We start from the raw sequence: 18,271 nt of genomic DNA, 5'->3' as shown, positions 1-18,271 counted from the left end.
CAAAAACGTGTAATCAGAATAATTGCTGGAGCCCACCCACGGTCATCTTGCAGACATCTATTTAAGGATCTAGGGATCCTCACAGTAACCTCACAGTATATATATTCACTTATGAAATTTGTTGTTAATAATCCAGCCCAGTTCAAAAGTAATAGCTGTGTGCATAGCTATAACACCAGGAGAAAGGATGATCTTCACTATGCAGGGTTAAATCTGACTTTGGCACAGAAGGGGGTAAATTATGCTGCCACAAAAGTCTTTGGTCACCTACCAAACTTTTGGTCACCTACCAAACAGCATCAAAAGCCTGACAGATAGTCAACCAACATTTAAAAATAAATTAAAAGAATTTCTAGATGACAACTCCTCCTACTCACTGGCTGAATTTTTAGATATAAATTAAGGGAGGGAAAAAAACTAACTTAAGCATTAGTGTCATGCAATATTTTGTGTAATGTAATATCTTGTACAGACATCTTTCATTAACCTGAGACGTTCCACATCATTACGAAGTGTCGTATTCATGATCTATGGAACAAGTATTAATCTAATCTAACCTAATCTATTGAAAACGTCTGGTCAATGGTCGCCAGGCAACTGAATCGTCACAATACGCCAGTCACTACTCTTGATGAACTGTGGTATCGTGTTGAAGCTGCATGGGCAGCTGTACCTGTACATGCCATCCAAGCTCTGTTTGACTCAATGCCCAGGCGTATCAAGGCCGTTATTACGGCCAGAGGTGGTTGTTCTGGGTACTGATTTCTCAGGATCTATGCACCCAAATTGCGTGAAAATGTAATCACATGTCAGTTCTAGTATAATATATTTGTCCAATGAATACCCGTTTATCACCTGCATTTCTTCTTGGTGCAGCAATTTTAATGGCCAGTAGTGTATGTATTTCCGGAAGAGGATCTGAGCTGTTGTCTTCTCGTATGCGAGCTGAGTGCCTTACCACTACGCCACCATATGAAAAGCGTCAGCCGCCACGATTTCGCTGTGGCAGATGGAACACACGAGTGCTTTGTGATGCGTGGTGTCGGCGACAGGCGCGGTGCGGCGCTAGTGGCGGCTGGCGTCTGGGGCTGCCGGCGCCGCGGCGGCTGCGTTGCGTGTGGGCGACGCGCAGTCAGCTGGCCGCAGCGCCGGGACATGGACGCCGACAGGTCAGTGCCACTCACTACACGCCTTTCTCGTGCCCACGTCTTGCTGTTTCGCACTGGCTATCGAGAAGAGACCATTAGCAATTCAAAATTGATGATGCCTTTTTTCCGCCGACTCTTCGCTTCCTTTTTCTCTTTTACGAACAGTAAAAGCCCGTTCTAGAACTCGTGCGACAGTGAAATCCTGGGCTCGCATTTGAGAGCGCCGGCTTCAAATTCCGAGGTGGTGGTACGCGTTTGGCTTTCCGTTTAATGTTTCGTCCACATCACCCAATGAACGAGCTACACGAAGCTACTGTCTTCAACGACGTGGCGTTTCCTAAACTTGCTAAACCCGAGCTCATGTTCGACTACCGGTTCGGTCCCAGTACTTGAGTAAGCTTATATCCTCCATTCCAGTCGTGGTTATAATAATTTAAATATATGGTTGAATTCTCGATTTGGTTGCCGCTACTTTTCAGCGTTGTTTGTGGCGGTTATTACTGTTCTGGTTCTGTGTATTGCTGTAAATGTGCTGCCAACTGACATCTTCCCCACTAGTACTTGAATAATGCACTAATTGTTCGAATATGTAGATATTTGATGTTTACTATGCTTACAAGTACGAAAAGTAGCCGTATTTAAACGGAGGAAGTGACTAAGTACTCCATCGTTGTATATCTTTATTGGTTCTAATTTTTGCAATTAATTCTTATATCGATGGATTAGGCGGAGAGATCAGGGTTATTCGTCACATTTACATGCCTGGAAGTGGAGACCTAAGAAACAGTCGTTTGAAATGCGTAAGTAATAATTCAAAGAAATGTACCTTCATAAGATTTCACCCAGGAATCGACACAAACTTTAAGAAATAATTACTCATACTTGTCGTTTATCGCATTAAAGAACATAACGTTCAAAGAAAGTTAACCACCTTCCGCCAATTCCCCCGTCTATTCTCTTTCTCAGAGACAGTAACTATTGTATTCCAGCATGCACGTTAAAGAATAGTTATCCTTGTACTCTCTCCTTTTACGTTTTCTGATTTTCGTCTGATTTTTCTTGTTTTTCTTTTCTTTTTTTTTTACTTTCTATTAGTGGGCGCAGTAGTAGGCAGCTTGGTAATTGTTCAGTAGGCTTTTCACTTCACCGGAAAGTGCGGTAGCGTTCTCGCTTCCCACGCCCGGGTTCCCGGGTTCGATTCCCGGCGGGGTCAGGGATTTTCTCTGCCTCGTGATGGCTGGGTGTTGTGTGATGTCCGTAGGTTAGTTAGGTTTAAGTAGTTCTAAGTTCTAGGGGACTGATGACCATAGCTGTTAAGTCCCATAGTGCTCAGAGCCATTTGAACCATTTCACCGGAAAGTTAGACATCCAAGCAATATATCTGACTTTGAGCCTTACCGTGAAATACAAATGTGCAGATGGTTCACCAACATTTAATGTTCCTGTCAGTTAACTGAAATTTGCGCGTTAGTGGTACTCGTATACTGATCTGTTCGAACAGCTTTACTTGAAACGCGGTAGTTTGCTAAACAGAGAGGTCAGTCAGCCTGCCGAATTAACGGCAGCTGGTCTGGTACACTGGCCGTCCTAAAAGTCTTTCATGCTAGTTTAGACAGAGTCTCAGATGGTCCTTAGCCACCTCCCCGGTAAATACGATACACTTGCAGTTTATATACCGGTGAGGCAACACGCAGAAGAAAGTTAGGTGACTGACAGATGAATTCTCTCCCTGACGTTAAACGACGGCTGTGGTGACAGAAAGGACATCCAGTCCCAAAGGTAAATAAATCAAATACGCTATGCTAAATTATGACTAACAGCGGGCGTCGTACGACGGTTTGAACGCTAGGAAAGACAGGTCCTTGTATGACACCGCGACAAGACTTGGGATTACCGACGGTAGCCCTTAGCAACAGCGCCCGCGTCGCTGCGATAATCGATAGTAGCATGAATTGCAGGAGTGCCAGCTCGACGTGGCTCGAGTCCAGAGTGGATGTTCTTTGATCGCAGTCTTCTTCCGCCAGCAGATTCTAAGACCAGTTTCTAACATCTTACAAATGTGTAATTACGTGCCACTTGCACTGTGCGAATCGAGAGAGCTTTATGCACAAAGAGGTTTTTTTTTCATTATCCTTATCCTGAATTGAAAAGATACTCTGTTATATACGTAGTGACATTAAAACCGTCCATGTTAGGTAAGGTACCCTATTAACGAATTTCCAACCCGCCCTGGTAGCCATGCGTGTGGAAGAACCGTTTCGTGGACACTGAGGTACGCCGGCACAGGATCGAATCCGGCCGGCGGCTTAATGACAGGGGTCGCTGTGCCCGCCAGCCTCGCTGTGGTTTTTAGGCGGTTTCCCAGATTTCACTGGGTGAATATTGCGCTGGTATCCAAGCCTCGCGTCAGTTACAAGATTCGCAAACATTACGAAAACTTGCGCTCACTTTCACATGGAAAACACAACATGCAGACAGTTGGCGTACACGTATTACATCCTGGCGAGTTAACGGGGCGCTGCTGCTACGGTTGCAGGTTCGAATCCTGCCTCGGGCATGGATCTGTGTGATGTCCTTAGGTTAGTTAGGTTTAAGTAGTTCTAAGTCTAGGGGACTAATGTCCTCAGATGTTAAGTCCTATAGTGCTCAGAGCCATTCCAAACATTTTTGAGTAACGGGGTGGCGAGAGGAAGGGTATCCGGCCACCACTTAAATTAACTATGCGGAATCCGTTAATAAGAATGCCGAAACTGTCCCGATGTAGGGCAAAGGCACAAGGAAAAGAAGAAGATTAAAGACATTCCCCTGCATCTATTTCTTAGGGGCGAGTTTTAATTTTGTTCATTCACCAATAAGTCAATTATTGATAATACAGGAAGGTGCGCAACACTAAACAGTAAATTTGCTACGTGCAGATAAATATGCTATGCCTGCACGTCCAAAGCGTCTACAACTTGAACACATTATTTGAGTTAACGAAACTTAAATATTGTAAATTGAGCTCAAAGTAGGAATGCTTGTTGTTCTTCAACTCTACGCGTGTTGCTTTACGTGTACTGGAATAACATTGCTACAGAATATTTGCAATGCACAGGCAGTCATTCTTTTATAAACTCCAGTAATTCAGTTTATTTCTTACAAAATCAGAATAAGATTAATTTGAGTGGTTGATTTTCAGTACTTCGTAGCGCAGTAAACTAGAACCACGGGTCGGGTAGTCTACATAGTCGAAACCGAATGAGAAGCCTGCCTACCGATTCTGCATTATGTCACGCTATGATTGTTTTCTGTTCGTAAAACACATTTAAACATTACGTGACTTGTGCGAGTTCCGTGAGCAAAATCCGTACTACAGTGTTGTTAATGATTAATTTTTCCTCTAACGGATCCACGTCAACCAACATTGCTACAGCTTCTGTGATTTTTTTTCGGGTGGGGGTGGGAGGAGGGGTGGGGAAGGATGGGGGGGGGGGGACCTTGGGCGCGATACGGAATTTGTCTATACCCTTTGTCTGAAAGGAATACGACAAATGGTTCAAATGGCCTGAGCACTATGGGACTTAACATCTGAGGTCATCAGTCCCTTAGAACTTAGAACTACTTACACCTAAATAACCTAAGGACATCACACACATCCATGCCAAAGGCAGGATTCGAACCTGCGGCCGTAGCGGTCGCGCGGTTCCAGACTGTATCGCCTAGAACCGCTCGGCCACGGAATACGACAGCTCATATGGACACATAAGGGGTTTCGAGAGTATAATGTCGAGATCGCAAGAGTTTGAAAAACATTTTTCTAGACGCTAATTTCCGGTTGAGTCAGTGTTCTGTCTCCAAGGACCTCATTGCTCTCATCAGGTTTAACAGCAACCATTTCTTGAGTTAGATGTTGCAGCCGATGTTTTTAGCGGACCAAGTTAGTACCTCTGCAGCTGTATCGTAGAAAATACACTTTAGGACATCATTTTAGTTATCAATTGACTATCCTGGGCAACTGATAGGTCTATCTGTTCATGCGTCTATACTTGCAAGCTATTAGATACACAGCTTAGGGTGTTTCTAACCCAACTCAATAGTTACTTTACGTACTACGTTATGGGAAGGAAAGAACGAAAGTTTGTGTTCAACCTCCATTATAAATCAAGCATCATTAGGGACTGAATACAAAGTGTGCTGGACAATGACAGTGAAAGGAATTTACCTCGGTCGTCTTGAAAAAACAGGTTTGGAATTCCTTGAACGAGATCCATGCTAAACGAAAAATTTTAATGAAATTGCTCGGTTCCATTTACGAACTGAGCTCAGCGTGAGCGTCTGGCAGTAAGCCAAGGCGTGTGCTGCCGGTAACACCCTCTGGAGTCGCAGACGCTGAGCAGGACCTGCACGTGCTCAGCCGGTGTTAGTGCGGAGGTCAGCAGCTGACGCCTCGGGCTGCGCGGCCACTTCCTGGCCAGTCGCCCCGGAGCCCGGCATGCAATCTTTCCTATTTATCTGGACGAGTACCAGCTTGTTTGTCTCACTCCCAGTTATCCACTCTGCAATCGCACACAAAACAAGTAGTGACGACTTTTGGCTTGGTATTAAACTAACCTGTCTGTAACAGACCGAACTTTTAGAAATAATAAGGACATTTTAGCTACAACAGGCACCGTAGTAGAGCATATTTGGACCTGACCCCTCCCCCCCTATTCCCTTCCTTCGATGTCTCCCACAAATTATGAGGAATATCCAGATCTAGTACACACCAGACTCATACTTAAATCTAGGAGACTGTTAAAACGTTTATAGAGTATCACTGCACTAGCAGTAGCTTACGGTACATGTGACGAACCTTATGTTAGAAGACATAGCCGGCCGATGTGGCCGAGCGGTTCTAGGCACTTCAGTCTGGAACCACGCGACCTCTATGGTCGCAGGTTCGAATCCTGCCTCGGGCATGGATGTGTGTGATGTTCTTCGGTTAGTTAGGTTTAAGTAGTTCTAAGTTGTAGGGGACTCATGACCTCAGATGTCAAGTCCCATAGTGCTCAGAGCCATTTGAAGACAGAAAACAAACTCAGTTGGTTCGATCTAATAACACAGTAGAACTGAACGGAATACGACAGCTCATATGGACACAAGTGATTTCGAGAGAGAAGCTCACTTCCGGTTGAGACTGCTCTCTCTCTCTCTCTCTCTCTCTCTCTCTCTCTCTCTCTCTCTCTCTATCTATCTATCTATCTCTCTCTCTATCTGTGTGTGTGTGTGTGTGTGTGTGTGAGAGAGAGAGAGAGAGAGAGAGAGAGAGAGAGAGAGAGAGAGAGAGAAAGAGAGAGAGAGTAAATAAGAGCGTTATCACATTCCCGTTCAAAAGTGGTTCAGGCACGCAAATTCCGACTCAAATTGATTTTGATTTTTACAACACTCAGTTCAGATACAGCTAAGGACTCGAGAGGCACGTAACAGTCAGGAAAGTGTTGTGGTTTATAGCTGAATATCTCCTTCAAGTTCTTCAGTTCATTTCTTAAGAATCTCCAGTTTCGAGCCTGTTATCGACAATGTGGCTCATTCTTGGCTGTTTTACGATAGACTTCTTTCTGTGTGAAACTTGTAACATATATTACACTTTTTTAGGTTTCTATTTCATCCTGCTATCTTCAGCGAAAACTACATCGATGGATAATGAGCTCTTCTGCTTCATTTACTCTTCTCTTCGTGGTTGTAAAAAAAGCTATGGCTCAGAGCAGAAAGTGGGGGCGATCTGTGAGGCCGCCTGCCAGTACTGAAGCCACATAACTTTTGCATATTCTAACAAACAAGAGCACCGTTTACGCTATCTGCCTATATACAGCGCAATCCACGTTTTGATAGAATTTATTCTGACATCTTTAACTTTGGAGGAGATAGACAACTAATGATATTTGACTATAGGGATGTACAAAATCATCCACAAACCATTTCTAATTCGGCAAATGTGCTATTCCGTGGAGTTCATATATCGCGTGAATTATATGGGTCTGGAGTCTTTTGTCTCTCCTCTCGAATGGCTTCGATGACGACAGTACGTTAAACTATCTTCTTCCGATACGCAGAGTGTATCAAACATGTACAGCACAAATTGCAGGACGCATTCCTCACACGTAGACTAAGAAATTATGTTACCTGAACATGGGTCTGGAAAGGCTTTGTTTCCATGTTACAGCTCATTTTCTCCAGCTCATTAATCATGGAAAACACACAAGAACAGAACGTGTCAATCATGGGGAACACACACTTTAGTGACATCTGGTGACGTTGTGCATCGCTATTGCTTTGTTATACATGTCCTGTTGCCATGCGGTGTCATTACTTCTTTACAGAAAACATCAATTGTTCCATCGATCAGTACGATCGTTGCAAGCACACAGGCTACTACATAGAGATAATCTCAGACTTGACTCGTGCAGTGGCAGTGTACACAAATGCAGAGATGGAAGATGCCCATTTGCACTATGGAGCACCTCCTCATTTTAGTGTGAATGTCCGTCGGCTTCCAATAAAAGATTCGGTGACATATGGATACGAAGAGATGGACCAATTGCCTGGCCTTCACGCTCCCCGGACCTAAGCCCACTGGACTTTTATTTGTGGAGGCATTTGAAAGCGGGGTACCTCAGTACAAGATGTTCAGAGTCTCGGTGTCCGTATTATAGAAGGCTGCGAAACCGTACGCAATACTCCAGGGATACATCAGCGCATCCGAGATTCACTATGACGGCGGGTTGATGCATGTATCAATGTCCACGGAGGGCATATTGAACATCTCCTGTGCGAAAGAGTTGCTGGTGCATTCTGTTCGTGTACGTTTCCCGTGATTAATGAGTTGAATAAAATGAGTTGCAAGATGGAAAAAAAGCGTTTCCAGGTCCATGTTCGTATAACTTAATTTCTTTGTCTACATTTGAGGAAAGTCTCCGGCAGTACATTCTGGTTACGCTCTATAGTGTTTTCTAAAGGATATAATCAAGGCGAGGCTGGTCAATGATCCCTTCGGTGTAGATGCACATCACGCTCGAACACTTACGGGAATCGGCGAAAACCCGTGAGCAATGAGCATAATGGGCAGGGGCACTACGTCAGTAATGTGTGGATAAGCTGAGAATGTGTGTCTGACGAGACGCGTGTTAGGGTAGTCCGTGCATTTGCGATGACCAGTGTGTCCGCATGGCTTAGTGGTCAGAACATCTGCCTAGTAAACAGAAGATCCGGGTTGAAACCCCAGTCCGGCACAAATTTCCAACTTTCCCCTTGATGTAAATTAATGTTCAGTACGCAGCGACATGTCGTTCATTCCTTTGTGTCTTGATTTTTGATGGCTGCAGGATCAAAATGGTATCTGTTCTCTCGGGCATGTCTGGAAAGACACCATATGTATACAGGGTGGTCCATTGATCGTGACCGGGCCAAATACCTCACGAAATAAGCGTCAAACGAAAAAACTACAAAGAACGAAACTTGAAGGGGGAAACCAGATGACGCTATGGTTGGCCCGCAGATGGCGCTGCCATAGGTCAAACGGATGTCAACAGCGTTTTTTTTTTAGATAGGCACCATCATTTTTATTACATATTCGTATAGTACGTAAAGAAATATGAATGTTTTAGTTGGACCACTTTTTCGCTTTGTGATAGATGATGCTGTAATAGTCACAAACATGTGGCTCAAAATTTTAGACGAACAGTTGGAAGTAGGTTTTTAAATTAAAATACAGAACGTAGGTACGTTTGAACATTTTATTTCGGTTGTTCCAATGTGATACATGTACCTTTGTAAACTTATCATTTCTGAGAACGCATGCTATTACAGCGTGATTACCTGTAAATACCACATTAATGCGACAAACGCTCAAAATGATGTCCGTTAACCTCAATGCATTTGACAATACGTGTAACGACATTCCTCTCAATCGAGAGTAGTTCGCCTCCCGTAATGTTCGCACATGCATTGACAATGCGCTGACGCATGTTGTCAGGCGTTGTCGGTGGATGACGATTGCAAATATCCTTCAACTTTCCCCACAGAAAAAAATCCGGGGACGTCAGATCCGGTGGACGTGTGGGACATGGTATGGTGCTTCGACGACCAATCCACCTGTCATGTAATACGCTATTCAATACCGCTTCAACCTCACGCGAGCTATGTGCCGGACATCAATCATGTTGGAAGTACATCGCCATTCTGTCATGCAGTGAAACATCTTGTAGTAACATCGGTAGAACGTTACGTAGGAAATCAGCATATATTGCACCATATAGATTGCCATCGACAAAATGGGGGCAATTATCCTTCCTCCCATAATGTCGCACCATACATTAACCCTCCAAGGTCGCTGATGTTCCACTTGTCGAAGCCATCGTGGATTTTCTGTTGCCCAATAGTGCAAATTATGCCGGTTTACGTTATCGCTGTTGGTGAATAACGCTAAATAGAAAGCGTGCAAAAAATCTGTCATCGTTCCGTAATTTCTCTTGTGCCCAGTGGCAGAACTGTACACGACGTTCGAAGGCATCGCCATGCAATTCTTGGTGCATAGAAATATAGGACGGGCGCAATCGATGTTGATGTAGCATTCTCAACACCGACGTTTTTGAAATTCCAGATTCTCGTGCAATTTGTCTGCTACTGATGTGCGGATTAGCCGCGACAGCAGCTAAAACACCTACTTGGGCATCATCATTTGTTGCAGCTCGTGGTTGACGTTTCACATGTGGCTGAACACTTCCTGTTTCCTTAAATAACGTAACTATCTGGCGAACGGTCCGGACACTTGGTTGATGACGTCCAGGATACGGAGCAGCATACATAGCACACGCCCGTTGGGCATTTTGATCACAATAGCCATACATCAACACGATATCGACGTTTTCCGCAATTGGTAAACGGTCCATTTTAACACGGGTTATGTATCACGAACTGGGGGAATGTTACGTTGTACCACGTACTTATACGTTTGTGACTATTACAGCGCCATCTATCACAAAGCGAAAAACGTGGTCCAACTAAAACATTTATATTTCTTTACGTACTACACGAATATGTAATAAAAATGGGGGTCCCATTTAAAAAAGCGCAGTTGATATCCGTTTGACCTATGGAAGCGGCATCTAGCGGGCCAACCATAGCGCCATCTGCTTCCCGCTTCAAGCTAGACGAGTTTCGTTCTTTGTAGTTTTTTCGTTTGATGCTTGTTTCGTGAGATACTTGGCCCGGTCACAATCAATGACCACCCTTTATATACATATATGTGGGGGGCACGGGGGGGGGGGGGGGGGGCAGGAGACGTTGATTTACATCAAGGGGAAAGTTGAAAATTTGTGCCGGATTGTGGTTGCAACCTTGATCTCCTGCTTACTAGGCGGAGGCTCTAACCACTAAGCCATCCGGACACACTGGTCATCGCAAATGCACGGACTACCCTACTACCCTAGCACGCCTTTCGTCAGACCCAAATTCTCAGCTTATCCACACATTACTGCCTCTGCCCACTATTGCGACAGAAGTAGGGACGTTTCATCATCAACGAGATAAATGGCTCTGAGCACCATGGGACTTAACTTCTGAGGTCATCAGTCCCATAGAACTTGTTGTTGTTGTTGTTGTTGTCTTCAGTCCTGAGACTGGTTTGATGCAGCTCTCCATGCTACTCTATCCTGTGCAAGCTGCTTCATCTCCCAGTACCTACTGCAACCTACATCCTTCTGAATCTGCTTAGTGTATTCATCTCTTGGTCTCCCTCTACGATTTTTACCCTCCACGCTGCCCTCCAATGCTAAATTTGTGATCCCTTGATGCCTCAAAACATGTCCTACCAACCGATCCCTTCTTCTTGTCAAGTTGTGCCACAAACTTCTCTTCTCCTCAATCCCATTCAATACCTCCTCATTAGTTACGTGATCTACCCATCTAATCTTCAGCATTCTTCTGTAGCACCACATTTCGAAAGCTTCTATTCTCTTCTTGTCCAAAATAGTTATCGTCCATGTTTCACTTCCATACATGGCTACACTCCAACTTCCTGATATATAAATCTATATTCGATGTTAACAAATTTCTCTTCTTGAGAAACGCTTTCCTTGCCATTGCCAGTCTACATTTTATATCCTCTCTACTTCGACCATCATCAGTTATTTTACTTCCTAAATAGCAAAACTCCTTTACCACTTTAAGTGTCTTATTTCCTAATCTAATTCCTTCAGCATCACCCGATTTAATTTGACTACATTCCATTATCCTCGTTTTGCTTTTGTTGGTGTTCATCTTATATCCTCCTTTCAAGACACTGTCCATTCCGTTCAACTGCTCTTCCAAGTCCTTTGCCGTCTCTGACAGAATTACAATGTCATCGGCGAACCTCAAAGTTTTTATTTCTTCTCCATGAGTTTTAATACCTACTCCAAATTTTTCTTTTGTTTCCTTTACTGCTTGCTCAATATACAGATTGAATAACATCGGGGACTTAGAACTTAGAACTTAGAACTACTGAAACCTAACTAACCTAGAACTTAGAACTACTGAAACCTAACTAACCTAAGGTCATCACACACATCCATTTATGCTGCCCGAGGCAAGATTCGAACCTGCGACTGTAGCGATCGCGCGGTTCCAGACCGTAGCGCCTAAAACCGCTCTACCACTCAGGCCGGCTCAACGAGATAACGGGAGACGGAAAGCAGCTTCGGCTTTGGCAAGGATGGGGAAGAAAATCAGCTCTGTCTGTTTCAGATGAACGATCCTAGCCTTCACCTTAGAAATTGAGGGAAATGGTAATCTGTATGACCGTATTGGAGGTTGGATCTCGCTCCTCCCACGTGTGAGTCCGGAGTCGTCATTGTGCCACACGATTCTGCACTTTGTAGCTGAACGCGGACGATACAGTCTGCATTGGCAGCAAGTTTGTTATTGATATGAGCTCGTATCTTCAAAAATGCTTTCTCTTCTACTGCGGGCGTTCCGTGTATTTCAGTCGACACAACTACTGCTGCTATGACTAATTATATGTGAAAGTGAAATAGGCCGAAACTCAGCGTACGGGCAGCTGACATACAGCTTCGAGACATGTACAGAGCTGCCATCGTCACAAAAGCATCCACGTTCGAAAATAACTTTCACAGCACTGTTTCGTCTGTGAAAGCAGTGGCCGTACTTTCGAGACTATCTAAACGAAATTCTAATTGGCAGTCATGCCAAGGCTTCGTTCGAGAGATGATCGCTCATCAGTGAGCATTAGCATTAACTTGGTGTGTGGCATGCGCTTGGGAACAGGCGAAGCGGCGCTGGTTGAACATTACAATATACGAGAGTGAAAAACTGCCGGCAAACGAAATTCAGACAAGTTGTCGAATGATGTAACGCAGTAATTAACACAGTGCTCTTGTATTCAAGAAGGGCATGATTCAAATTCATGTACAGCCATCCAGACTGAGGTTTAAAAAATAAAAAAGAAGCACTCAAGGCAAATGCTTGGACCTTACCTCTGAAAAGGACACGCCCGCTTTCCTTTCCCACTGCTGTCCACACCCGGGTCATCGACGGTATACCTTATCTTCATAAGAGCTGGCGTACTGCAGCATCTTCTGTTTTCAGACAACTATTGTCCGAGTCGTACCCAGAAACTGCAGACTGGCAAGCAACGGTCGCTCTCTTCCCTGACACAACTGCCGCACCACCAGATTATGTGAGCTCTGCGAAGTCACAAAAGCTCCAAGACGAGAACCGATGAAATTCTTTATACGAGAGTTAAGACTGCAGGACGACGAAGCTCTTATAACATTAAATACTTATTTCCAATGTTTTTGAAAGTTTTTGCAAAACAACACTGGTATGCAGCAATAGGTGATGCGTATTTCGGTGCGCTTCTGGCGGCAGTGCCAAATAACAGATTTAGGAATTGCGACACAGCGGTTACCCGACCTTGTGCGGGACTCTCGTCTGTGAGGGCAGTGAGCCGCTCTAGTTGTACTAGCGTGTTTCCTTCTGACTTTTGGTATCAAAACAAAAAGACTCTCATGCATTTCTGATCTTTCGTTAATCCTTGCTTTCTCGTGTATTCCTCATACACTGTATCCAGCTCTATTTCTAATTTCATGATTGCCTGAAGGTACTAAACACCTATTAACCGCCTTCCCCCCTATTTTTGTACGTATGCAGTATAAGCTGAATAAAAGCGCCGCCAATTAAACGGGAGGATTTTATGTAGCTATGGGACAAAGTAGGTAAGTGGTCGGAATGTAGGTTACTGGCCCTCACCATCTGCACAGCGTACCGTTTAGATGCAATGGATCGTCGTTCGGGTGGTGGACGTGGGTACGTACTGAAAGATAGTATCAGAATAATAAGAGTTTGGTGAAACCACGACGTAACTTTCGGAGTCATTTTTAAATTAGGCGTAACCAGCTTGTTTGATCAGACAATGCGACTGGAATGTTGATAAGCAACCTCTAACGAATCGAACCGACGTTCAAAGAAAAAGGTGGTAGTGTAAAAACTCTTCGGACCCTTGAAAACATCGTAGCAGTTCAACTAGCAGCGGTTTAAAAAGTCCATGTTCATCAACCACGTAACATGCCTTACACCTTGGAATAAGTGACTAGTAAGGGGAAGGATTTTCCAAGAAGTCTTCAGTGTGTGTAATCTCTTAATTGGAGCGACTATCAGTAATGAACCGTATTCTGCGATAATATTGTCAAGATTCTTGATGAAAATCGCATCGAAGTGAACAAAATGTGGAATAGAAACGAAACGCACTTTCACCTCTCCGGTTTAGTGAATAACCAAAACTTAAGGTACAGAATGTTGGTGAACTCTCGTTAACCTCAGAGAGGAATCTTCATGCTGAAAAGACAGTGCATGGTGCGCGGAGGGCATTTGCTGGACATAGTGTTCAGACAAAAACGTCTTTGTGTTCTACCCGTAATGACTGTTATTGTACAATCAATTTCTAAGAGACAGTCAAATGAAAACGAGACAGATGAAAAAAAGTAAGTAAACTGTTGTGATTCTTGAGTTTCTCCCGGCGTATTTGATAATCAAAATATCCACGGGTGTACTGCCCGTTGGACACTATAGACCGGCAGTACACTCGTGGATATTTTGATTAAGTAAACTGTTTATTATTTCAAATGTAATCGCCATAACCATTAATACGTTTATCCCACTGTGAGACAAGACGGTCAAGGCCTTCATGGAAAAATGTTTGCAGTTGTCTATGGAACTATGATTGCACCCAGGCAAGCAGCTCTTCGTCCAAATCAAATCGACGGCCACTAATGTCGTCAAATGGTTCTGAACACTATGGGACTTAACTTCTGAGGTCATCAGTCCCCTAGAACTTAGAACTACTTAAACCTAACTAACCTAAGGACATCACACACATCCTTGCCTGAGGCAGGATTCGAACCTGCGACCGTAACGGTTACGCGGTTCCAGACTAAGGACATCATACAACACCCAGTCTTCACGAGGGGTGAGATCAAGATTGTATGAAGGGTATGTAAGTACTTACTCGTGAAACGTCTGCAGAGTACTCGAAATAACCTTGGCAACATATGGCGGGCATTGTCCTGCAACAGAATGATGCCGCCCGTCAACATTCCTGGGCGCTTGGACTTGATAGCGCTCTGAAGTTTTGCAAATTGTCCGCGTGCCACTGTGCATTAATTGCGGCGTCGTGTCCAGAAAATCAATGAGCAGCCGGCCCTTGCAGTCAAAGGAAAAGGTCATCATGACTTTCCCGCAGTTGGCGTGGCTGTTGCATCGACTATGCTGCAAAAGTTTCACTGGGAAACCCTTACACATCCCCCATACAGTCCAGATCTCTCCCCACCCAATTTCCATATTTATTAGGGACCTGAAGGAAGACATTCGTAGCCGTTGATTTGCTTAGGACGAAGAGGTTGACGCCAGGGTACAATCATAGTTCCGTAGGCAACCACAAACATTTTTACACAAAGGCATTGACCCTTTTATCTTACAGTGGGATAAACGTTTTAACAGTTACGGCGATTACATTTGAAATAATAAAGATAAATTCTTCTCGGGTTGACAGCCGAGTCAATGCTGGAGAACAACGCATTGACTCGGCTGTCAACCCGAGAAGAATTTATCTTCAAGATTCGCCGAGAAAGCCTGCATTCCCATATATATTTGAAATAATAAACACTTTACTTACTTTCTTCCATCTGTCTGTTTTCATTTGACTGCCACTTAAATATGTAATAAAATAGTAAAAATTTCTTCTTCAGTAACCAACGGAAACCTTCCCATTTCATTCTCAGACCCCATATTCTCGGTGTAAAACTGGATGTATTGCACATTCCCAACTTCAGAGAGGTGTCATTTGCAGAAACCATGAAATAGTTTCTACGAGAACATAATGCAAAATAATTTTTCCTAAGGCCCATTTGGACGCAGCAACAATATCCGTGTTTAAAGACAAAAACCAAATTTCTTGCATCCTCTGTCTGTGTGGAAACTCAGTTACCGCTGTGTCTTCAATAACATTGCTGCATAAAAGAAAGAAATGCTATCAGCAAACGTAATAGATTTTCTTCACCATAGGCCTTACGAGGTACTGAAGATCAGTAGCAAGAGGTTTCCAGTGTTATGAGACTACAAACGTACACAAAAGATCAAAACGTGGTTGCTCAACTGTTAAGGCAGTGAAATTACATTCGGGAGGAGCGGGGTTCAGATCCCGCCCTTTCGTTTAAGAATTGTATTTGCCGTGCTTAAGGCCCCGGGAGTTGACAACATTCCATTGGAACTACTGACGGCCTTGGGAGAGCCAGTTCTGACAAAACTCTACCATCTGGTGAGCAAGATGTATGGGACAGGCGAAATACCCTCAGACTTCAAGAAGAATATAATAATTCGAATCCCAAAGAAAGCAGGTGTTGACAGATGTGAAACTTACCGAACTATCAGTTTAATAAGTCACGGCTGCAAGGGAAGCAGTGGTTGGGAAGGGAGTGAGACAGGGTTGTAGCCTCTCCCCGATGTTATTCAATCTGTATATTGAGCAAGCAGTGAAGGAAACAAAAGAAAAATTTGGAGTAGGTATTAAAATCCATGGAGAAGAAATAAAAACTTTGAGGTTCGTCGATGACATTGTAATTCTGTCAGAGACAGCAAAGGACTTGGAATAGCAGTTTAACGGAATGGATAGTGTCTTGAAAGGAGGATATAAGATGAACATCAACAAAAGCAAAACGAGGATAATGGAATGTAGTTGAATTAAGTCGGGTGATGCTGAGGGAATTAGATTAGGAAATGAGACACTTAAAGTAGTAAAGGAGTTTTGCTATTTAGGGAGCAAAATAACTTATGATGGTCGAAGTAGAGAGGATATAAAATGTAGACTGGCAATGGCAAGGAAAGCGTTTCTGAATAAGAGAAATTTGTTAACATCGAGTGTAGATTTAAATGTCAGGAAGTCGTTTCTGAAAGTATTTGTATGGAGTGCAGCCATGTATGGAAGTGAAACATGGACGATAAATAGTTTAGACAAGAAGAGAATAGAAGCTTTCGAAATGTGGTGCTACAGAAGAATGCTGAAGATTAGATGGGTACATCACATAACTAATGAAGAGGTGTTGAATAGGATTGGGGAGAAGAGAAGTTTGTGGCACAACTTGACCAGAAGAAGGGATCGGTTGGTAGGACATGTTCTGAGGCATCAAGGGATTACCGATTTAGTATTGGAGGGCAGCGTAGAGGATAAAAATCGTAGAGGGAGACCAAGAGATGAATACACCAAGCAGATTCAGAAGGATGTAGGTTCCAGTAAGTACTGGGAGATGAAGAAGCTTGCACAGGATAGAGTAGCATGGAGAGCTGCATCAAACCAGCCTCAGGACTGAAGACCACAACAACAAAAACCCTACATCACTCAAGACAAGGGCAGGGATGGCTCCTTTGAAAAGACAACGACTGATTTCTTGACCTATACTTGTCCAATCTGTGTTTGTACTCAGTTTCCGATGCCTTCGTCGTTCATGGAACTTTAAACCTTGGTCTACCTTCCATCCATGCACAAGGACAAACTTCCGTTCCAACCTGTTGTCATTGTCCAGAGAAAACATGAATTTCGTCTGTTCGTGGACTGTGGTACTCCATCGGACTATGCTTCATACTGTTGACGTTTGCCTCTACCAATTACAGAAATTAGTATTGGAGGCGTCGCTAAATACATGAGGCGTTCAACGAGTTTGAAACCAAAATGCTAAGAAGTTTTGGTCTTATGTTAAATCAGAAAACGTTTCGAAGTCACCTGTCCAACACTCTGTGACAATAATGACATCCCCAAACAGAGGACGACACAGAGAAGGCCAAAATACTAAACACCTTTTTCCAAAACTGTTTAGTGAGGAAGAGCGTACTGTGGTTCCTTCTTTAAATCGTCGCACGAACGTCAAAATTTCAAATATCGAAATTAATAATTACGGGACAGAAACACAACTGAAAGTTTTCAAGAGAGGAAAGGTCACTGGATGTGATGAGATAACAATACCATGCTACAGAAGTTGCTCCTCCTCTAACAGAAGTGTACCGTAGGTCACTGTAAAAAAGCGGAAGTCATTCCCGTTTTCAAACAATGGGCCTATCTGTCTGACATCGGCCTGTTGTAGAATTTTCGGACATGGTACATGCTCGCGTATTACGACATTTCTGGAAACCGATAATCTCCTCTGTAGGAATCAACATGGGTTCTGAAAACAACAGAACACAGTATGTGATTCCCAACGGTGAGAGATCTTCAGACGTAAAAGTAACTTCCCACGCGCCCTGAGGGAGTGTTATACGAGGTTACTTTTTCCACCGTGTAGAAAGTCTAGGAACTGATCGGTGACAGCATACGGAACAAAAACGGTCTAATGAACTTAAGTCAGGAAATCCATAGTTTCCGTACTAGAGACCATTTATTCAGTCATACTTTGTTAAAAAGACTGCGGTCTAATAACATGCAGCCACAGTTACAGTACGCATGGGTTCCTCCTAGAGGGTGGCACGTAATGCCCCAGCGCCCTCTTCTGCCTTAGTAATTGGTAATGTGTCCAATTCACTTCTGTTGCTGACTCACCTTGTGGTTGATGTGATACAGCGTTGTA

At 43.7% G+C, this 18,271-nt stretch overlaps 1 protein-coding gene across 1 annotated transcript in view; it reads left to right on the top strand.

Moving 5' to 3' along the window:
- The first annotated feature begins 876 nt into the window (after window positions 1-876).
- The window catches only part of LOC126298502 (facilitated trehalose transporter Tret1-2 homolog), a 282,166-nt gene continuing 264,771 nt past the window's right edge, over window positions 877-18,271 (top strand). Inside the window, exon 1 of the mRNA XM_049989838.1 lies at window positions 877-1,169. Within this exon, the coding sequence (XP_049845795.1) occupies window positions 973-1,169 (197 nt within the window). The 5' untranslated portion in view covers window positions 877-972. The remainder of the gene's footprint in view (window positions 1,170-18,271) is intronic.

Source organism: Schistocerca gregaria, chromosome X (assembly GCF_023897955.1).
Source record: "Schistocerca gregaria isolate iqSchGreg1 chromosome X, iqSchGreg1.2, whole genome shotgun sequence".
Classification (NCBI taxonomy): Eukaryota; Metazoa; Arthropoda; class Insecta; order Orthoptera; family Acrididae; genus Schistocerca; species Schistocerca gregaria.
This window is presented reverse-complemented; position numbering and strand designations above follow the sequence as displayed.